This window comes from Girardinichthys multiradiatus, chromosome 2, assembly GCF_021462225.1.
Source record: "Girardinichthys multiradiatus isolate DD_20200921_A chromosome 2, DD_fGirMul_XY1, whole genome shotgun sequence".
Lineage (NCBI taxonomy): Eukaryota > Metazoa > Chordata > Actinopteri > Cyprinodontiformes > Goodeidae > Girardinichthys > Girardinichthys multiradiatus.
The window spans coordinates 18803143-18824747 of record NC_061795.1 but is presented as its reverse complement, the minus strand read 5'-3'; the positions used below and the strand labels follow the sequence as shown (position 1 = coordinate 18824747).

The 21605-nt window shown below is 38.9% G+C and overlaps 1 protein-coding gene across 2 annotated transcripts in view; it reads right to left on the bottom strand.

The window, feature by feature from the left end:
* nell2a (neural EGFL like 2a) overlaps positions 1-21605 on the bottom strand; it is a 163759-nt gene that overhangs the window by 128725 nt on the left and 13429 nt on the right. The window contains exons 3-9 of one of the 2 annotated variants that reach the window (XM_047354661.1): positions 20735-20885; positions 16393-16566; positions 14955-15051; positions 8609-8681; positions 7902-7984; positions 4765-4893; positions 132-237 (exon numbers count right to left, since the gene is read on the bottom strand). In XM_047354661.1, coding sequence (XP_047210617.1) covers positions 132-237; positions 4765-4893; positions 7902-7984; positions 8609-8681; positions 14955-15051; positions 16393-16566; positions 20735-20885 — 813 coding nt within the window. The remainder of the gene's footprint in view (positions 1-131; positions 238-4764; positions 4894-7901; positions 7985-8608; positions 8682-14954; positions 15052-16392; positions 16567-20734; positions 20886-21605) is intronic. The other variant, XM_047354669.1, reaches the window with a different exon arrangement.

Genomic DNA, 21605 nt, shown 5'->3' with positions numbered 1-21605 from the left:
AGGCGTTATGTGTGCACTCTGTATCTGCTTGTGGAGGCTGTTCCGCTGTAATGTAGTGTGTGTGAGTGTTTATAGCGTCCATGATTTCATAAGAGTAAAAAAGGTGCTGAGGTTAAGAGTACTCCACTTACACAAGCACTCCTTGCAGCAGGCGCCCTTTACGTAGGCAGGAGCTGTGCCTGCTGGGCACTGAGGGGGAGGGCAGGAGATGGCCTCGCACTGCACCGTGCCGTTCTGCTGGGGACAGAAAATCACATTGTTTAAACAGTGACCAAACAACCAACCCCCGCCCCCCTCTTTAAATGCTGACTTCTTAAACTATTGGGTGCTCTGCAAAGATTTTAAAACCTACCTAGTTACTTTACCTCTAAGCAGCAAGACTTTGGCATAGTTTAAAGTAGTTTTTATTATTAGTTTTCCTGGTTTAATAAAACAATTAGAATCACTTCTTTCTGCTTATACAGGTCCTTCTCAAAATATTAGCATATTGTGATAAAGTTCATTATTTTCCATAATGTCATGATGAAAATGTAACATTCATATATTTTAGATTCATTGCACACTAACTGAAATATTTCAGGTCTTTTATTGTCTTAATACGGATGATTGTGGCATACAGCTCATGAAAACCCAAAATTCCTATCTCACAAAATTAGCATATCATTAAAAGGGTCTCTAAACGAGCTATGAACCTAATCATCTGAATCAACGAGTTAACTCTAAATACCTGCAAAAGATTCCTGAGGCCTTTAAAAACTCCCAGCCTGGTTCATCACTCAAAACCCCAATCATGGGTAAGACTGCCGACCTGACTGCTGTTGAGAAGGCCACTATTGACACCCTCAAGCAAGAGGGTAAGACACAGAAAGAAATTTCTGAACGAATAGGCTGTTCCCAGAGTGCTGTATCAAGGCACCTCAGTGGGAAGTCTGTGGGAAGAAAAAAGTGTGGCAGAAAACGCTGCACAACGAGAAGAGGTGACCGGACCCTGAGGAAGATTGTGGAGAAGGGCCGATTCCAGACCTTGGGGGACCTGCGGAAGCAGTGGACTGAGTCTGGAGTAGAAACATCCAGAGCCACCGTGCACAGGCGTGTGCAGGAAATGGGCTACAGGTGCCGCATTCCCCAGGTCAAGCCACTTTTGAACCAGAAACAGCGGCAGAAGCGCCTGACCTGGGCTACAGAGAAGCAGCACTGGACTGTTGCTCAGTGGTCCAAAGTACTTTTTTCGGATGAAAGCAAATTCTGCATGTCATTCGGAAATCAAGGTGCCAGAGTCTGGAGGAAGACTGGGGAGAAGGAAATGCCAAAATGCCAGAAGTCCAGTGTCAAGTACCCACAGTCAGTGATGGTCTGGGGTGCCGTGTCAGCTGCTGGTGTTGGTCCACTGTGTTTTATCAAGGGCAGGGTCAATGCAGCTAGCTATCAAGAGATTTTGGAGCACTTCATGCTTCCATCTGCTGAAAAACTTTATGGAGATGAAGATTTCATTTTTCAGCACGACCTGGCACCTGCTCACAGTGCCAAAACCACTGGTAAATGGTTTACTGACCATGGTATCACTGTGCTCAATTGGCCTGCCAACTCTCCTGACCTGAACCCTATAGAGAATCTGTGGGATATTGTGAAGAGAACGTTGAGAGACTCAAGACCCAACACTCTGGATGAGCTAAAGGCCGCTATCGAAGCATCCTGGGCCTCCATAAGACCTCAGCAGTGCCACAGGCTGATTGCCTCCATGCCACGCCGCATTGAAGCAGTCATTTCTGCAAAAGTATTCCCGACCAAGTATTGAGTGCATAACCGTACATGATTATTTGAAGGTTTACGTTTTTTGTATTAAAAACACTTTTCTTTTATTGGTCGGATGAAATATGCTAATTTTGTGAGATAGGTATTTTGGGTTTTCATGAGCTGTATGCCAAAATCATACGTATTAAGACAATAAAAGACCTGAAATATTTCAGTTAGTGTGCAATGAATCTAAAATATATGAATGTTACATTTTCATCATGACATTATGGAAAATAATGAACTTTATCACAATATGCTAATATTTTGAGAAGGACCTGTACAACCTCCAGCAACAATTCTGGCACAGACAAATATGGTGCATTGTAAAAGTATTAAACCTTTTCCCAACTGGTTATGTAACAATTCAAAACTTCACATTAAAACCACAAATTAACCAATGCAAACATTGCAAAATTGTGAAAGTAAAGGAATTTTGTCCGCAGTAACATTTACACACAAGAGACATTTTGTTTTTCTCAGTGTTCTTCACAAAATAGCTGAAGCTTTTGACTGAGTCCTTCTAACACATTAATATGTTATTGACGTTCTGACTATATGTTTGTTGCTGCTTGAAGGTGGAAATCCACCCCACTCTCAAGTCTAACAGGTTTTCTTCCAGGACTGCCACAAATTTAGCTCTATCCGTCTTCCCGTCAACTCTTACCAGCTTCCCTGTCCCTGCTGAGGAATAGCATCCTAACAGCATCATGCAGCCACCACCATGTTTCCTTGTGCGGATGGTTGGTTCAGGGTGATGTGCAGTGTTAGTTTTCTGCCACTCATAGCATTTTGAAGATAGCCAAAAACTTTGGTCTTGTCTGAAGAGAGCACCTTCTTCTACATGTGTGCTGTTTTCTCGACATGGTTACTAACAAACTGCAAACCAGGCAGTGTATGGCTTTCTTTTAAGAACTTTAACAACTATTAATGCTCTGAGGTATCAGACTAAATGACACTGAATACAAATGCACGTAACTTATTTCAGGGTTTCATTTGCGGACGTTTTTAGAATAATGAGGCTTTTTTTTTTCGCCTTTACAATTATGCGCAAATTTCTGTTGGTTTTATTACATAGGATCCCAATAAAATACAATTAAGTTTATGGCTGAAATGTGACAAAATGTGAAATGGTTACAGGTAATATCTTTGCAAATCCACTCAACTATAACATTAGTAAAAATAAAATTAGCACTGAAATTACATGAAATTCCATTAGTTTATTTTGATACGTGTATGTTAATGCACTGCAAATAGCTGCACTTATAATGCCATTCCCAAATCCATATATAGGAAAAGTATCAGTATTTTAATATAACGTGGTTGCTTTAAAAACTCCATCAAATCCTTGAAGCAAGTTTGTAGTGGTGTTCACAAATGCTGACTGCTGTTTAAACCAACCGTAATAAATTATTATAGTGATATTTGAACATCTGTTTGCAGGGGCACAGAGATAATGTAATTTGTGTTTTTTAAACTGTTCCGCTTCAATGCCGTCCTCTACATAAAAATTCAGCATATAGCGCAGGAGGATCAAACATTATGAAACTTTTTAGTGACTTAATCATGTTCTTCCAAGCTGGTTCTCTGGCCAAAAGCGTCACTTTACGAAACCAGCAAAGAACTAGCTCTAGGACCATCTGTGGTTTAGCAGTAGAACTGCTTAGATAGACCTTTCATGTGTGGATTTTAGGTGGTATTTCATGGATGAAGGATTCATTGCTCTAAGTTTAGTGGCTTGAAACAAAGCAGCATGACAAATTTAAAGTATTACAGGAAAGTCTGAAACATTGATACCTTTGAACAGCAGAATTCTGCCAGTATTAAATGCACACACTTCAGTTAGAAAAAAGACAACTGTGTCTTAATCTGCACATAAACTAACAGTAGTATATATTTCCCAGTGCGGCCAGCACACACACCGATGCCATCTACTTTCTGGCTGCTATGCCTATAATTAGCATCGTTTTCATGGCTGAGAGCTCTGTGACAGCAACATCTATGAACCTGATCCACATAATTGATAACATCTTAATGCATCACCTTTGAATTTTAAAGGTCACCAATAATTGCAGCACATAAGGTAAGGAGCGTATCCCATCTAATCCCTTAATTGCAGCTGGGCAATGGCAAAAACAGCCTTTCTAACGAATGTAGCTATTCCATTGGATGAGTGGGTTGAACAAATCCCTGATGATAATTATCATCTGTCAGGAGCAATTAGGTGCAGTACATTAAAAGATGTATGATGTCTTTCCTTTTCTTTTTTCTTTGCATGTTGGTTAGCGGTGCGTGAAGGTATCTGATTGGCCGGATTGAGCAGTTCAGTAACGCTCAATGAGATTCATGTTCCAAAACTGAGTACGCTGACAAACGGTGAAATCTGTTCGCTGATGTGGAACAGCCCCAATATATTCAGCCATTTATCATTCTTTACACTTTTTATATGGCAAAGTAAATGCTTGCAAGAAATATTTGAAAGCCTTGCTGTTTGTATTCAGTGGAGAGCACCATGGAAAACAGTTTCATTTCTTTGGGGTTAGAAAATCTCATAATGTACTGAAAAATGGAAAGAATACAAGCTGATAAAAGCAATTTGCATCGATTCCCCATCCAATCCCCTATCTAGATACCCCAGCATTGGCAAACTTAATCAAACACAGAAAAAAATAAAAGCTAACTCCTACAATTAGAGAAGCGACCATGCGTGCTTAACATATGGATAACTGAGCTCAGACAACAGCATTACAGATATGACTAAAAATGCATGTTCCCAGACACAAAATACACATAAACCTCATGACCTCTCGCATAATTACAGAATTTATTTGATTACACACTTAGACATTCATGAACATAAGAACTAGCAGTAATAAGCAAAAATGTTTTCATTTAATTCATGCTTTCACACACGATGAGATTAAAATTTTGCTTTTGGCGCACACACAAACGCGTCAAACTGTGAAGCCCCACCGTGCACGTGCAGTTCCTGCAGCCATCTGTCCAGCCCTCGTCCTCCCTGTAGACGACCCCCTTGACGCTGCAGGTTCTTTCACAATAGCAGCCGTCCAGCCCGTTCATTTTCTCCTCGGCCCTGGACAGCTGCTCGCCCCGCCCAAAAACACGAGAAAATAAAACATTAGGAGCCAAGAATGGAGGATTCTAGTCAGATTCAGTCTGTTTCTATATTTGCATGCGGCAAGTGGGGGCTTCCAACACCTTCCACACACTGAGGGAGAATCGACAAAGCAGTGCAACCTCCTTATGGCAACTGTTTTTGCACTGGACATTTACTTTATTTCTGAGATGGATTTACTAAGCAGATTGCAATAAATGAATACTGATACAAGCCTGAAGCAATTTGCAGCTATGTTTTGGTCAATTATTCAGCCACAAAAACAACAGATGCAGAGAAATGATTATAGACATAGAGATTTTTCTTCACTTTTTTAGTATTTTGATTAACACAGAACTCCAGCTCCTTAAAATTTAAAAACTTTAAAAAGATTTATCTGCCTAGAGGAATCAGAATGATGTTTTTACATCAGTAAATAAAACTGCAGATTGTAAAAGAGTGATATATTCATCTGAAAATGAATAATTAAAGATAAAAATTTATCAGATACAGACATTTCTGCGATGTAGACTACACAAATATAATATCAAAAGAAAAAAGGAATGCCTTTACACAATTACCTCCTGTCAATTTCACTGTGAAAAAAGGGTATTTGGTTTTGCATAAGGGGTGTTTGATGTTTACTTGCGCAACTCCTAAATCACACTACCTTAACTGTCTCTCACCAGTCCCTCATCTCATTATCAGAGTTGTGCAACACAGATGGATCTTCTTCATAGTTAATTTTTTAAACTCCTGTATATTGACAGCTGCATGTGAAGCATCTGTTAGTGTTTCCACCATAAGGATTGTATTCTCTGATTTAAAAACCAATAACACAATTTTAAACACAACTTAAGAGAAATTATTTGAACAGAAATATTAAATAAGTTATTTAATCTGACAATAGAACCAGATAAATTCTACCTTTTGTGACATCCCTGACCCTTTTTTTGTAAAGGTAAGAACAACATCAGGTAGGTTTCTTTTCCCCTCTCTCAACCTTTTTTTCCCCTAACCATAATTATTACTGGCTTTCAACAGATGGTATTTTTTGTATTTATTATCTGCATAATTAAAACAGCTCTGGTCTTTGAGAATCCAAAGTTTTCATGTTGTGAAATATACAGCTATTAAAAGGCCATTTCAGTTAAATGTGTCATTTTGACTGACAGGATTAAAGAAGTCATAATCTTTTTTACCCATTACTTTGTTTTTAAAATTATTCTAATTATACATTAATTTTCATAAATTTTAATTTCTGCATGTTCGTGCGTCATTGGACAAATCCGTATCTTGTATTGGCTTTTTTACACGTTGCAGAACATTTTTCCATCCTCCCTCCTCAGCCAGAACTCCTGCTTCCGCTGACCTCTAACCTCCTTGCTGCCCTTTGCTCACTGATTACTTGTATGTTCTTCATCTTCCTCTGCTTCAGTCCCTCTTTTTTCATCTCTTTTATCAACACCATCATCGTTATTGGGCTTTTTGAAGAAACTTTGTACACTCAGCCGTGACATTTTCTTGAGTAAAGCCCACGAGGTCACGCATCAAGTGAGACAACAGCTAATTAATATGCTAACCCACCACCAAGTGGTCATGAGTGTGAATTACAATCTGTCAAAATGACAGATGGTCTTCAGATTTTTCTGACACCTTTTTAAAAAAAAACAGAAAATATTCGGTTAACATGACCCCTGGAGCAGTTGGACCTTATTAGCTCAGTAGGGCTATTTCAGTAGCAAATTTGTTTTTGCAACTAAGTTGATAATTAAAAAGATTATTGCAATTACTTTCGTAAATCTGCTCTACTTTGATAAAAAGCTCAGTTCTAGCTTGATAATATCTCTAACAGTCTGTTGCAGTAATCAATGAGATGTTGACATTTTACATTTTTAGGATCCCACTGTATTTTTTGCAACACTTCGACAAAGGCAAAACCTATTTTCAAAATCTGTTCCTACATTTTAAGCTTGATCGACATAAACCTCGGTACATACCATTTATAGATGCACCAAATGAAATGATATGGATGAAACTCTAGTAGCTACATTCGGATATATATACGTTCCGGATTGACAGATTTACACAAAACTTGGTACATAGGTTAGAGACCTTCTTCTGAGGACATATTTTTAATATGAATAATAAAGTTGGCGTGGCTTATAAGCTATTATAGGGTATCTCACATTTGATCTTTGAACTCAGAGAAATGTAAAAATTTTGTCAGGCAAATTACATAATGAACATAGAATTGCACCCTCTACACCTGGCGTTTTATGACAAAAAAAATTCTTTTTTTTACTGCATGTTCCTTGAGTCATTCCAAATTGTGTTTAATTTTTGAAAATAAATTGTGGAGTTATGCCAATTAGTATGAATCTTCCTTAATTTGCAAATCATATTTTTATACCTCCTCCCAAGGGTCAATACCAATCAAAGAGAAACTGTGTCTGATAAGACTGCAGACATAACCAATCAAACGATGTGAACAGTTTTTCAAAATTATTTAAAATTTACGAGTTACACATGAACAAACATGAAATTTGAAAACTGTTTAATAATAATCAATAAATGCCATACCAACGGTGCATAGCGTTGAAGTATGTACTAATATTCAGTGAAATCAAAAACTAGGGGGCGCTATAAATAGAAGAAATGTACATAGCCAAAACGGCTAATTAGATTCTTATTAAATTTACTGAGTATTTTCAGGATACCCTGAGACGGTGCTATCAATATGGTAATGATTGGCCAGAATGGGCATGGCTTGTTCGCAAAAAGATAATTCTGACCTGTTATGACGCCAGAAAGTGCACTGAGAGGGGCAGGGCTAGTGGTGGACTTGCTGGGTTGGGGTTGAAACCTGTTTATAACTGTTTTTAGTTGTTTTTTTGTTTTTTTTTGCTATTACAACATTTTAATTTACACCTACAACTAGACTCATTTTTTAGAAAATTATGTTCTTTTTAGCAAAAATAAAACTCTACATTACCTTGCTTGATGTTTTTGCGAGGACGTCCTGCAGTTCCATGATTTTCTGCACAAGTCCGTGGAAGTCATTGCAGGTTGGACATGCTGGGTCACAAATGACAACACAACAATTGTAAGCCATGTGTATAAATACATGATAATGCACCGTAATGATAAAGCAAAAAGAAAAAAATTGCTAAGCTGAAATAAATTTGATTGTTGTATTTCTCTCCATTCTTCATATGAACCCCTCTGAAAGCCTCCAAGTATGGAACAAAAACTTATTTAAATAAAAACAAAAAAAAACATTTCAAAAGAATGACCATCACATATGACCAGTGAAAAGCCTTTTTAAGGAGATTTGTAGATTATATGTGCAGTGGGGTATTTGTGCAACTTGAGAATACCTTACATTTATTATCTGCCAACAGGTTCACAGAGGGATAGGGCTAAAGCCTTCACAAGCTGCAGCAACAGGTATCTGTAATATATCTAATCTAAACAAACTCTATAACTTGACCATTGCAGTAAATAAGGGATTGCTTTGTCTCCTCAATACAGTTGGAACCATTGAATAAAAAAAATAAAAAAAACATTATCAAAGTTTTCTACAAAAGGTACAAAGGTTAAATCCTGAAAATATGAGTACAATCATGTATCAGTATGTGTAAATTAATTTAGCTGCGGCTAAAATAACTTTTGTTTTTAAATGAGATGAGAAAGACTTACTTCTGTTCAGATCAGGACACTGTGAGATATATCCCTGTGGCATTACCAGGATCTCCACATCTTGCATCACTCCCTGCATACACAGACATATAATCAGTGTCTTTATTAGCGAACATAATAGCTTTCAGTGAACAGAGAGACTGTATAAATCAGATAACAGAGGATAATGTGACGAACCTGATAGGGTTTTCTAAGCAGGCTTTGGCCGGTTTCTGGTTTTGTGATATTAACACCACCAAATGTTTCTGTCCTGCTGTTCCTGCAATTTAAATTCCCTTTACTGACATACTAGAGGGCTTTTTCTGGGTGTATGCATCATAGTGTCATCTTATACCCACCAGTTTCTTTGAATTGTCATTTAGCTATGTTTGATGGCTAAATGAAGGCAAACTCTCTGGATTTATTGCTTTGGCAGAAGGAAAAAATTAAGTCCACTCAGTTGTTTGGAACTCATTTCTGGATCGCAGATGAATTCCACTTATTACTCTTTTTAAGGTAGCATTGCAACATGATCCCTTGAGTACCCTGTAGAGGGTGTAGAACTGGTCCAGCATTCCACGGCTGGGACAAAAACATCACTGCTCCTCCTGAAGCCCAGGTTCAACTATCGGCCGGACTCTCCTCTCCAATACCCTGGCATAGGCCTTACCAGGGAGGCTGAGGAGTGCGATCCCCATGTAGTTGGAACACACCCTCCGGTCCTCCTTTTTGTGAAGGGGGAACACCACCCCAGTCTGCCAGTCCAGAGGCCCCGACCGCAACGCAATGTTGAAGAGACGTGTCAGCCACGACAATCCCACAAGATCCGGAGACTTGATGTACTCAGGGCAGATCTCATATACCCCCGAAGCCTTTCCACCGTGAAGCTTTTTAACCACCTCGGTGACTTCAGTCAGGGTAATGAAAGAGTCCAACTCTAAGTCCCCAGTCTCTGCTTCTACGAGTGAAGGCGTGATGGCAGGATTGAGAAGATCCTCAAAATACTCCTTCCACCGCCCGATAATGTCCCCAGTCGAGGTCAGCAGCTCCCCACCACCACTGTAAACAGTGTTTGGTGAAAGCATTGCTTCCCTTTCTTGAGGTGCCGGATGGTTTGCTAGAATCTCTTTGAGGCCTACTGGTAGTCCTTCTCCATGGTCTCACCGAACTCCTCCCAGGCCCACATGCTTAGTCTCACATTACCCGTCAGCCACCTCAGGAGTCCCACAAGCCAACCACAGCCGATAGGACTCCTTCTTCAGCTTTATAGCATCCCTTACTGCCAGTGTCCACCACTGGGTACAGGGATTGCTGCCACGACAGGCATCAGCTATGGGCGGCAGCATCGACAATAGAGGTGGAGAGCATAGTCCACTCAGACTCTATGTCTCTAACCTCCCCCGGAATCTGGTCAAAACTCTCCTGGAGGTGGGAGTTGAATCTATCCCTGGGCGAGGCCTCTGCCAGACGTCCCCAGCAGACCATCAATATACACTTGGGCCTGCCAAGCTTCCTCCTCTTCCAACAGATTCAACTCACCACCAGGTGGTGATCGGTGGACAGCTCAGCCCCTCTCTTCAATCAGGTGTCCAAGACATGCAACCGAAGGACTGAAGACACAACTACAAAGTCGATAATCGGCCTCCTGTCTAGGGTGTCTTGGTGCAAAGTGCACTGATGAACACCACTATGCTTGAACATGGTGTTTATTATGGACAATCCGTGACTGGCACAGAAGTCCAATATTGAAACAACACTCGGGTTCAGCTTGGGGAGGCTATTCCTCCTAATCACACCCCTCCAGGTGTCACTGTCGTTTCCCACGTGGGAGTCAGCATGTCTGTCAGTAAAATAAACAGTATGCAACAGGCTGGGTGCCAGGGTGTATAGCACCACTAACTGATTACCGACCATCAGCTCTTTAGATCCCAAACATTATTTCACAAAGAGCAGAACAGAAATAATATTATGTACATTGGGTATGTTTACCTTAAAACTGTCAAAAAAAAAGTATTGGCTTTTATTTTCTCATTTTGTTTATGGTGCTTTGCAAATGTATTCACACACCTTGGCTTTTTACATTGTAAACTGTAATTTAAATGTTTTTTAATCTTATTGTATGTGACGGATCTGCACTAAATAGTCTAAATTGGTGAAGTGAAATGATATATATAAATATATATATATACACTACCGGTCAAAAGTTTTAGAATGCCTTTTTTCATAAAATTATTTTCTTTATGTTTATGACTATTTATATTGTACGTAGATTATCATTGAAGGCAACAGTGAAATGAACGCATATGCAATTATATAGCAAACCAAAAATTGTAAAATAACTTTAAATATGTTATATTTTAGAATCCTTAAAATAGCTGCGCTTTGCAGGAATGACTGAAATGTTAACCTCTGGCCATCTCTAAATGAATATCTGGAAAGTTCTTTTAAGACTCTTTGGAAAACCATTTCCGATGACCACCTCATGAAGCTCATGGAGAGAATGTCAAGAGAGTCATCAAAGTAAAGGGTGGCTATTTTGTAATAATCTAAAATATAAAAATGTTTAGAGTTATTTCACACTTTTTGTTTACTACATAATTCCATGTGTGTTCATTCACAGGTTTGTTGGCTCTGGTGAGAATCTACAATTTAAATAGTCATGAAATAAAGAGACACATTAAGTGGGAAAGACATTCTAAAACATAAAGAAAAATACAAAGAATATTAAGAAAAACTCAAACATGGCATGTTCATATGTATCCACCTCTTTTGCTGTGAGGCCTCTAAAAGGTTACCAGTTGCCTTCAGATGTCACATAATTGTTTAAAAAAAGTCAAATTGTGTGCAATCTAAGTGTCACATGAAATTTCAGCCACCAGGGTAAAGACTATGTCTAGTGTAGCACCCCAAGAACTCCATCCTCACAGTGAAACATGGTGGTGGCAGCACCATGCTCCTCCCCTGCAGGGACATGGAGGCTGTAAGAATTGAACAGAGGGTGGACAGAGATAAATATAGGGCAATTCTGGAACAAAGGATGTTAGAGGCTGCAGAAAATGTGAGACGGGAACAGAAGTCCAGCTTACAGGAGGACACCAACCCTAAACATAGAGCAAGAACTAGAATGGAATGGCCAAAGTATATTAATGTGAGGGAATGCATTAGAATGGCTCAGTTAAGGTCTACATCTTAACCCAAGTGAAAATTTATAGCAAAACTTCAAAGTTAATATTTACAGAAACCCATCCAATCGGACGAAGCTTGAGTTATTTTGCAAAAATGAAAAGATTTCACTCTCTAGTTGTGCAAAGCTGATAAAGACATAACCCACAACACTTGCAGCAGTAAATGCTTCAAAAGACGGTTCTACTGTGCAAAGCATTGACAAAGAACGGCTAAAGGTAAATGCACACCACACTTTTCAGATATTTATTTTAACACACTTTTTTCAACCATGCATCCTTTTCTTCCCACGTCACATGTATGCATCTTGTGTTGGTGTATCACATAATATCCCAATAAAATACTTTGGTAGTTTTAACATGACAACATGTGAAAAAGTTCAAAAGATAAGAGTCTTGTAGGGCATTGTATCTGTATACAAACTATTAAAAAAGATTGCTTTACTATTGAAATCTTAAATAGGCTCATGCCTATATAAGTACAGCAAGCTCATTTAACTCCAGCTAAAGAAACAAGATGCTAAAACTGAGAAAAAACAGTAAGTAAGCTGGGACTCAATAGAAACCTGTTTACTTCCAGCTGATTGCTGGGATTAAATAAGCTGAAATAGACCATCAGCAGTAAATCTAAGAGTGAGCAAGACATATTTATCAGTCTGAACAGTAGGTGAGAGGTAACCTATCCTCTAGGCTGTTGCTCTGATGAGTCATCTCATATATGGAAACCAGTTGGAAGATAGGTGAACCAACAACATGAGAGGTTTGGTGTGTATGTGAAATCTGTTTTCCTACTCTGATCTCTTCTCATAAGCATGACCATTAGATACAGATTCAGCTTGATACATAAGACCAAACTGACAACCTTTTGTTTTCTGTCCAAACACCGGCTACCCCTTAAACATGCACATCTAAACACAGATACTCAGTTACCATGGTAACCTGGCCCAGTACACACCTTGAGAACGTTTATTACCCTTACAGAAGTGGAGCAGCGCAACATACGAGAAATTGTTGTATAAATTTTCTTGCCAGTTCAATTTGCAGGCTGTAAATTTAAAATCCCGTGGAAATAACTCAACAATTTTTTAAGAACGAGCACCAAAAACGGAAGAAGATAGGAGATCAAACTTGTTATCAAACCATGAAAAAGCACATTTGTTGTAGACCCAGTGCAAAATTTCATAACATTCGGCTCCATCTGAACTGTGATGAATGCTGTGTTGAAGGAGGATATGCAGTGCAGTCACAGAGAAGCAAGAGACAAAGCATTTAACCAACTAATGTGACAAATTTGTGTGTGAAGTTTAGTAACAGAGTGAATTTATATGAAATCTGTTACGTTTTATTGGATCAGTTTAAGAGACTATAGCTGGTGGAATACAGAAAAGAAAAGAGCTGTCAGGTGTCTAATAAACAAGCTGACATATGAAAAATCTACTTTCTAGGATATTCTACTGAGAGCTAACAGTAAGGTGAGAAAATATATAGAGCATAAAAAGAAGAAAAGATGAACATTTTGCCATGGTTTGGCTTGTAACCAGTGTTATGACCCAGCTTCTCTACCAATCTGAGTATCAGTGTATCCATATGTAAACGTTGGCAGCACAACTGGGTGAATGTGACTAGTGTTAAAGCACTAGAAAGCACCCAATTACGATAACTTATTTTTGTTAGGAGCAGAGATAACGTCACAACAGTCCCTGAAAGCAGTCCCTGTAAAACAGAGTTTTACTATTTTAAAACAAAAAGAAATTACTAAGAATAACATTTCAAACTGTCCTTAGAATCTTAGATTAGGGTTAGCACACCTAGCAATAATAAAGTAGCAGTCTCAATATGTAGTCTATCATGAATGACTACCTTAGCTCTGAGATTTCCAAAAGGCTCCCAACATTTCCAAATCGAGCATAGTCAATGACAGATAAAGGTTGTAAGCTCAAAAAGAGAAAACAGAAAGTTTTCTTTGTTTAGCCTTCTTATTTGCTAAAAGTGTTGTTCTCCCAGGTGAAAATATAATCTTAATTTTTCTGAAATACAGTTTTAATATGTTATCAATTGAATATACTTATGAAGAGAGAGCTCTCTCTCTCTCTTTCGCAGCCTGAATAAACTGCAAATATGTCACATGTCAAAAACTTCTGGTTTCCTTTTTAGTACCTTGTTGTGTCGCTGCGCTTTTTATTTTTAAACAGCTCATTATTACTAACAATAGCTAACCTTGAGCCCTCAGTGACAAGTCCACACCGAACTCCATTACTGTTATTGCAATCTGGTAGCACTATTCTGCATTTACTGATTGTAAAAAGACTGGAATATCATTATTACCGCATTATAGTCAACAGTACAATTTTGGTGCCTCATAATTTATTTACTCATCACCAGTATACTCTTGTGACTGACTGAGCACATGTGCACAAACGCGTGTTTTCAAAAGAGAAGAGGTGTCTTCCTTGCAACTAATCAAGATCTGAAAAATCGAATAGTAATGCTGCTAGAGAAGATTTGGAGTTGACCATCAGGGCCTCTTTGTTTAATCAATTAACACAGAGAAAACAAACAGCCAGGACACAGTGTGAAAAGTACCGACAAGTACACATATGCAGAAGATCACCACACCATCACACAAAGAGCCAGTCAACCGCAGACAGATTTTAATAGTAACCCCTGGAGGTAAAGTGATATTTTGCCCTAAAGTGTCTCCCCAGGTGAGACATTTTGCAGCTCAGACCTGTATGTAAGTGGTGATATATAGTGTCTGTGTGTCTAGAAAACAGTACTGTAGATTCTAAATTTAATGAGCTCAGTCCACAGGCTATTTAATGATCCCTCCCAAATCAGCATTGTGGGAGTTGCTGAGATAATTGTGCTGGGCTTTGCTGCAGACTAAGGGAAGAGGAATAAACAATGATAAAAAAAAAAAAATCTCAATTCCTAGAGTGAGCACAACAACCCTTCAAATTAAAATGGCAAGCCATTGAAATAGGCATGCAATTAAATCCCAGAGATGTAATAAATTACCCCAAACTAGACAAATACAGTATAAGAAGACAAACCAAGAGTGCTTTCGAACTAAAAAGATCTGCTCTTTGCTGCTCCGAATCATTCATTGCCTGCTAGAATGACAGATCAGGACAGGCATCAACATTAATATATTTTGAGGGAGAGGTCTGCTTAGCAGTGCTAACCTTGAAGAAGCCGTGAGCAGCGTTTCTCTGTCCAAGCCAAAAGGAAGTGTCCTCAGGTATGTCCATAAAGGGCGCTTCCACTACCCGTTCATAGATCCTAAAAAAAACAGAAACATAAAGGGGTTAAAGCTGACAATCTTAAACTTGTGATTAAAACACCTAGATGGCATTTACTCTTTTCATTGCATTTATTTCTCTCCATGTTGTAGGTCGTGCCCTTTTAAATCCTCCTGTAAACATTTTCCCCAAAGGACTGTACAAACATCCACTCAGCATTGCACATGGTCATGCCGTCTGCTTCTTTTGTTGTGCCAAGGAGCATCATCATACACAAGCATTAACACCCCAGTCAAATTATACAACAGGTGCACATAGTCAGTCAGTCAGTCAGACCGCATGACAGGAAAATTCAAGGTGCCTGTAACATTTACAAAGTGAGGTAAACACATTTACATTTACATGGAGCCCTAGCCACTTCAATTTTACAGAAAACCCTTTTGTAATTCTATTCAGTATAACGCCAATTCACAACACATGTCGTCTCAAGGCACTTTACAAAGTAAATTCAATGGAATCACTCAGATTTCAAGCCAGGTACATACATTCTAATTAATCTTAACTATCAAACAGTGCAGTCAGATTCAGTTTATTATTTAAAATTGGTTAGGAAGTATTAATATCTAAGGAAATCCATCAGATTGCATCGAGTCAGTGACTTGCAGCATTCACTCCTCCTGGATGAGCATGTAGCGACAGTGGGCAGGAGTACTTTCTATGGGAAAGAAAAGTAAAACATGAATGGTAGTAGCTCCATTAGTTTTTTGTACAAAGCAGTTGGGGAGAGTTGTTCGATTCAAATTGCCTATTGTGGCAGATCACTGATGCAGGTTTTCATCTCTCTATTACTTTGGCTGAGATATATAAAATAACGTTGCCATCCCTCAAAAGCCTCTCACCCAAAGGTAATGACAGATGTGTTAAATGGGGCACACAGGGAACCCAAAGCTGCTGCTAATGAGCCTGCCATCCCTGAGCCAGAATCCCTAATGCTTTTCTTGTTGCCAGTTGTTCAAATAAAAAAGGTTTTTATTTTTCATTTTCTTAACTTTTATTTTTGTACCATTAAATTCAAAGCATAGTTTTTTTTTTAAAGGGATTCATTGCAAGTCAGCTTTTAATTATATTAGCAGAATTTATATTGTGGAAGAGTGCGTGGACTCAGAGACATAGGCCGCACTCTTCCACAATATTTTCTGTCAGATGCAAACAGGCTTCTTCTCCAATCATTTAGTGTATGAACATTTGAACTATAGAAATTATAGAAATTGTTCACGATATTGTTTGCGATTGTAACAAGACAGTTCAATGGGGATGGAAAAGTTCAGGGGGGATGAATATTTTTGAAAAACCCAGTGCATCCTGTCTATGAATCACGAACCTGTTGCAGTCGACGTGTAATATGACATGGGATGCGCTCACGGCCACAGAGACTTTGTGCCACTGGTCGTCAGTCAGGCTATAAGGGAACACCTCAGTATGGTCCTGGTGGCTTTTGGTGCGGTAATGAAGACGCACCTCACTGCGCTGTCCACTGCTCTCAAGCTCCAGAAACCTAAAGAATAAAAATAGCACCAGTCATATGATGTCAAATCATGAAGCATAAAACCCCTGCAGTTATCACCCAAATGTCTAAGCTTTAAGTTTCCATCATCAGGTAAACACCTCAGACAATTAAAAATGTGTACTCAAATTCCTTAGATCTGCAACAAAATTTTAAATTTAATCCCATCATTAGCTAGACTTAGTTGTGTACAGTGGCTGGTACTGGTGCAACATCAGCAGCACCCAACAATGGAGCACATGCACTTGTTTGGCTGTTTACATTGGTATATTAGTATTCAAGGAGAATCCTCTTCTCCACAGCACTGAGCTTCACCAACCACAAGAGATTAATGGAAAGAGCTGCTAGCACACACACACATCACCTCTGCTTTTAAAGGAAGACTTATTTAAAGAAAAGTTGTTTCCTGGAAACATCATTCAAAAGAAAAAAAAAGCCACTCGTGAAAGAGTAGCAATGGAACTGATTCATCTGCAAACCACATCTGATAGATTTACTCTGCCCTACCCATGCATGCACATTAATCCTGGCTCTGGAAGTGCACTCGCTTATACTTCTGATGCTGAATTAGTCCTTGTCACATTTCCAAATGAAACCATGCAGCGCTGCTTTGTAGAATCTGAGCGGCTGGGAAAGCAGAGGGGGAAAGTCATTAACATCCCTGGGAGCTCTTTGCTCAGGACTGACTTTAATGTACAAACTGTTCAATCAGTGCATTATGTGAAAGTCAGATTGCTGTTCTGATCGGCTCAGCTAGCACAAACTAATGGCAACATTTGCATACTGGGTACAGATAGTGTTTACAGCTCAAAATTACAAACTCCTTGCTTACATTATTTGGTGAAATACATCAGCATTTAAATAGATGCTATGTTTATTTACATAGTGTGTAAAACATGTTGATGATAACTGATTACAAAGATTCAGTCAATTGATATGACAAAATGAGATGTTCTAAATTTAGAGTTAAGTTCAATTAGGCATATATCACAAGTTGATCAATGAATTAATCAACCTTTATTTATAGAACACTTTACACTCCTAAAGTGACCAAAGTGCTGTACAGGTCCATAAAAGAAATAAAAACATAAAATAAGCAATGAAATACAGCATATACAGTAAAATTAGAGCAGTTAAAACTATAGAAAGATAAGAAAATAAAACAACTATTAATAAAACTAGCCTGATACTCCTGCTGAACTGGAATAAAAAGCCAAGTCAAAAAAATGACTCTTGAGAACAGATTTAACATCTAAAAGTAGCGGGTTCCCTGACCTCAGAGTTCTCCTGATAACATGCTTGTGTAAGAGCTCTGATAAGTAAAGAGTTGCATGACCGTTGCAACATTTAAAGACCAAAAGTAAAATCTGAAAAACAATTCTAAAACGTATTGGCAGCCAGTGCAGGGAGGGCAATATAGGAGTAATGTGCTCATGTTTTCTTTTACCAGTCAGCAGACTGGTAGACCAGTTTGCAAACTGTAGTCGGATTTTTAATGTTGCTTTTGGAGTAATAGCTTCTTCTGCTCCTAGTAGCCTTTAATTACAAGAGGTTTGCCCCATTTCAACCACAGATGTTTACTTTAGTGTGCTCTTGGCTGTGGAAGTTAGAGCGAATACCGAGGTGATATCAAAAAACCTGTGTGAGTCCTTAGCAGTTTATTAGTCTGTGAGGGATTTAAAGAGGTCTAAAAAGAAGTTCAAAGGTGATGGTTGTTGAGGTACAATAATGCTATCACTGATATTCTTGCGGATTGATATTCTTGCAGATTTCAGCAAAGCATGGCTGTCTTTACCCCGATGTCTCTGTCATTACAAGTTCCAGTTCATCTTTATACCATTGACTTCAAAGCTTACTGACTGTGCCTTCCCCTTTTGCCGTCTGGTGTTGTAAATCAGCCAAGCTCCCTTATGGTGTCTATACCATGCCCAAAAGTTGACCTTTATTGCTTTGTTGTCCATACAGCCAGCTTTTACTGCTTTCAGCTGTTGAGAACTTTCTAACCTCTGTTTCACCCTTGTTCTATCCTGACTCCTGCTGTGATCTGTGATCTCTCCTCAAGGCTCACTCATGTTAAATCTCAGTTTAATGTTCTCACATGCAAACTAAACTAATAGAATGAAATTACATGATTTTAATCCTCAACATGGTCTATTGCTCCCAGAGGTGTGTTGGGCTTGTTGAGGGCCACGGAGGCTGTGCTGGGCTCTGGTGGGCATCCCTCCCTATAGTCCTCTCTGGCACTGCCCCCCCAGCGAGAAATACAATGTGTCCCTCCTACCTTGGTCCCTCTGGGTTCCAACTGGTATGGTGAGCTGGTGCTTGCCTGATGTGTGGGGGATTTGGGGGTCTCCCCTGCTAGGCACCGGGTGGTCTTGCTGCTAGTCGTTGGTGCGGGCCCTGGGTCACTGGGCGGGCCAGTTTCCGGACCAGACCAGCTTGGCCTGCACAGGTGGGGTTGGCAGTGTGGCTAGGTCGGGGGGACTGTGCCCTGCGTCTTGCTCTGTGCCTCCTTGGTGTGGGGGGAGTTGCTCCTGTGCCTTGCTGGCAACCTACTTCTGTGTGGGGCATATGGCTGATCTGGAGTGATTTGTATGTCTGGCTGCTTAGGACTGCTGTGGCCTTTCAGAGCTGAGTCAACATGTCCTTTGCTGCTTTTAGGTGCTGTGGATTGCAGGCCTTCTACTGTTCTCGCTACACTTACAAATGTACACTTCCAGGTGACAAACTCACACTCACATACACCCACTCAACAGAAACACACTCATTTCTACACACATGCTCACCCACACACAAACACACAAATACACACACGCACGCAATAACACACAATTACTCCAAATGATTGTTTACTATAACATCATTATGGCCTACTTTGATGCTGGATTGAATCTGGAATTAATGAAGTTAATCACACAATTAGAATACTGTCGTATCCTTTTTGTAGAGCAAAACTGCCTTGGCACCATCTGCTCTATATGGTATACCTGAAATGCCAAGACAGGACACGTTGAAACAAAAAGAAGGTCAATATCTCTATCCTTTGGAGATGCTTTGAGCAGACTTGAAACAGACTCTACATGCAAGAAACACGTCAAACATCTCACAGCTTAAAGGTGAGGAGTGGGGCAACCTTTCCTCAGAGACTGGAAGATGGCTATATCAGAATGTCTCACAGAAGTTATTTCAACCAAAGGATGTAGATTAAGTTATTAAGAGGGTAAGGTGTCCTAAAGTTTTCCTCATCAATAAGACGCATTTTTGTTTATATCATTTGTTCAATGGGTTAAAATAATTATAATTGTTGTTGTTTAAGTGCAACCAACCCTCCTTGCTTGTGCAGAGATAAAAAACAAGGTTGTTGAAAGTCGATTGAACATTTATTAACAATCTGAATATTTAATGGTGAAACCTAATTTTATTCACTAGACAGAAATTGTACCCACAGATGAACCATACTTGTTGAATTCAACAGGTTTCTTCCTGATATTTTTTGTTGAGTCCTTTAAAATTTTCCTCATGATTTTTCCATGATGCCACACAAGAAAGCACTGTGTTTGAAGTGAAGTTTAAAATACATCCACAGCTGTGCCTCATTTTAACTCAAGTGTTGTTAAATAACTAGAAGCTCACAAACCCATGACATCATCCTCTGGTCTCTCCCAAATTGCTTAATAATTAGTGTATGTAAACTTCTGATATTGAAGAAAGTAAAGAAAGAAATATATCAAAAATATCAATGTTAATATTCTGGCATTTAGCAAATAGAAATGATTTTGGTAATCCTATGTGACATAAAGCAAAAGTTGAGTTTGATTTAATGTCAGACTGAAGTAAAGGTAAGTATTTGGATAAAACTGCAATAGTAAAATCCTGTTTTACTTTGGCTACTCTTTCACATGGTGCAACGTTACCTCTACTCCTGCTACATCTGATGAATTGCTCATCACAGCCAGAATGCTTGAAAATATTTACAATTTTGTTCTTATATTTTCCTTCAATAAAGTTCTCAAAGAAAAATTGGAATTAACAAAAATCAGTATCGGCAGGTGAAAGCTTTACAAAAACCACAGATTGGAAATTGATTACAGAAATCAGATCGGTGAGTATATATTAAAAAATATATATCTATCACGATTAAAAAGTGCATTGCACTAACCTGTGCTCAGAATGATGGATGGAGAGAATGACTCCTGAGTTGAGATGATCCTGTTTGAGTGTTGCCAGCACAGTAAACTCATTCTTGCTTTTAAGCTTCTGGACCATTCGTTTTGAGACAACAGCAGGAGCTTTCACCTCCCTTGAGGTTCCTAGAGTGAGACAGGAAGATAGAATCTTTTATGACAATAAATATAAATAAATCTCTTCTTTACTGCATAGTGGCTCATTCTCTTACTCGCCCTTCAGAATAGTAAAGACAAGACAACATGGCAATCAAGTAAGGCAGGTATACATTGATCTGGAACTAGAACATGTTCTCTGATTGGATGAGAATAAGAAAACGTTAACCTAGTTGGATGCTTTTTACACTTTATAATTTACAATAATGCCAATGATTTTGTAGGTGAGGTATTTTAAGGTAAGGTAGTAGGTAAGGTATTGTAATATACAAATTATGACTGCCTATTTCAAGAAATTCATAATTAACCTTCTTGTGAAAATACTGATAGAGGGAGCCTATTCAGTGCTTCCTGTCCTAGAGGGAACAAATGAGTTACATTTCATGATGTAGCCTCCACCATGCTTTACTGGGGGTGATGTTTTGTTTTATCTAAAAGAATCAGCACGGAAAAATAAATATTTGCAAAACAAATTGGTACTTTACCTAAGTAACATTTTTGGAAAAGGTATGATAAATAGTTCTTTGTTGTAAACAGGTTGAAGTCAAGTGTGTTGCAATGGGTCAAGGTTTGGTAAATATTAAGCCTTAACCATTTTGTTGTTACCTATTGGGCTTCAGGCTTACCATACTTTTACCCATCTCCAAACACAGAAACAACAACCCATTCTCAAACTGGGCATCATTTATC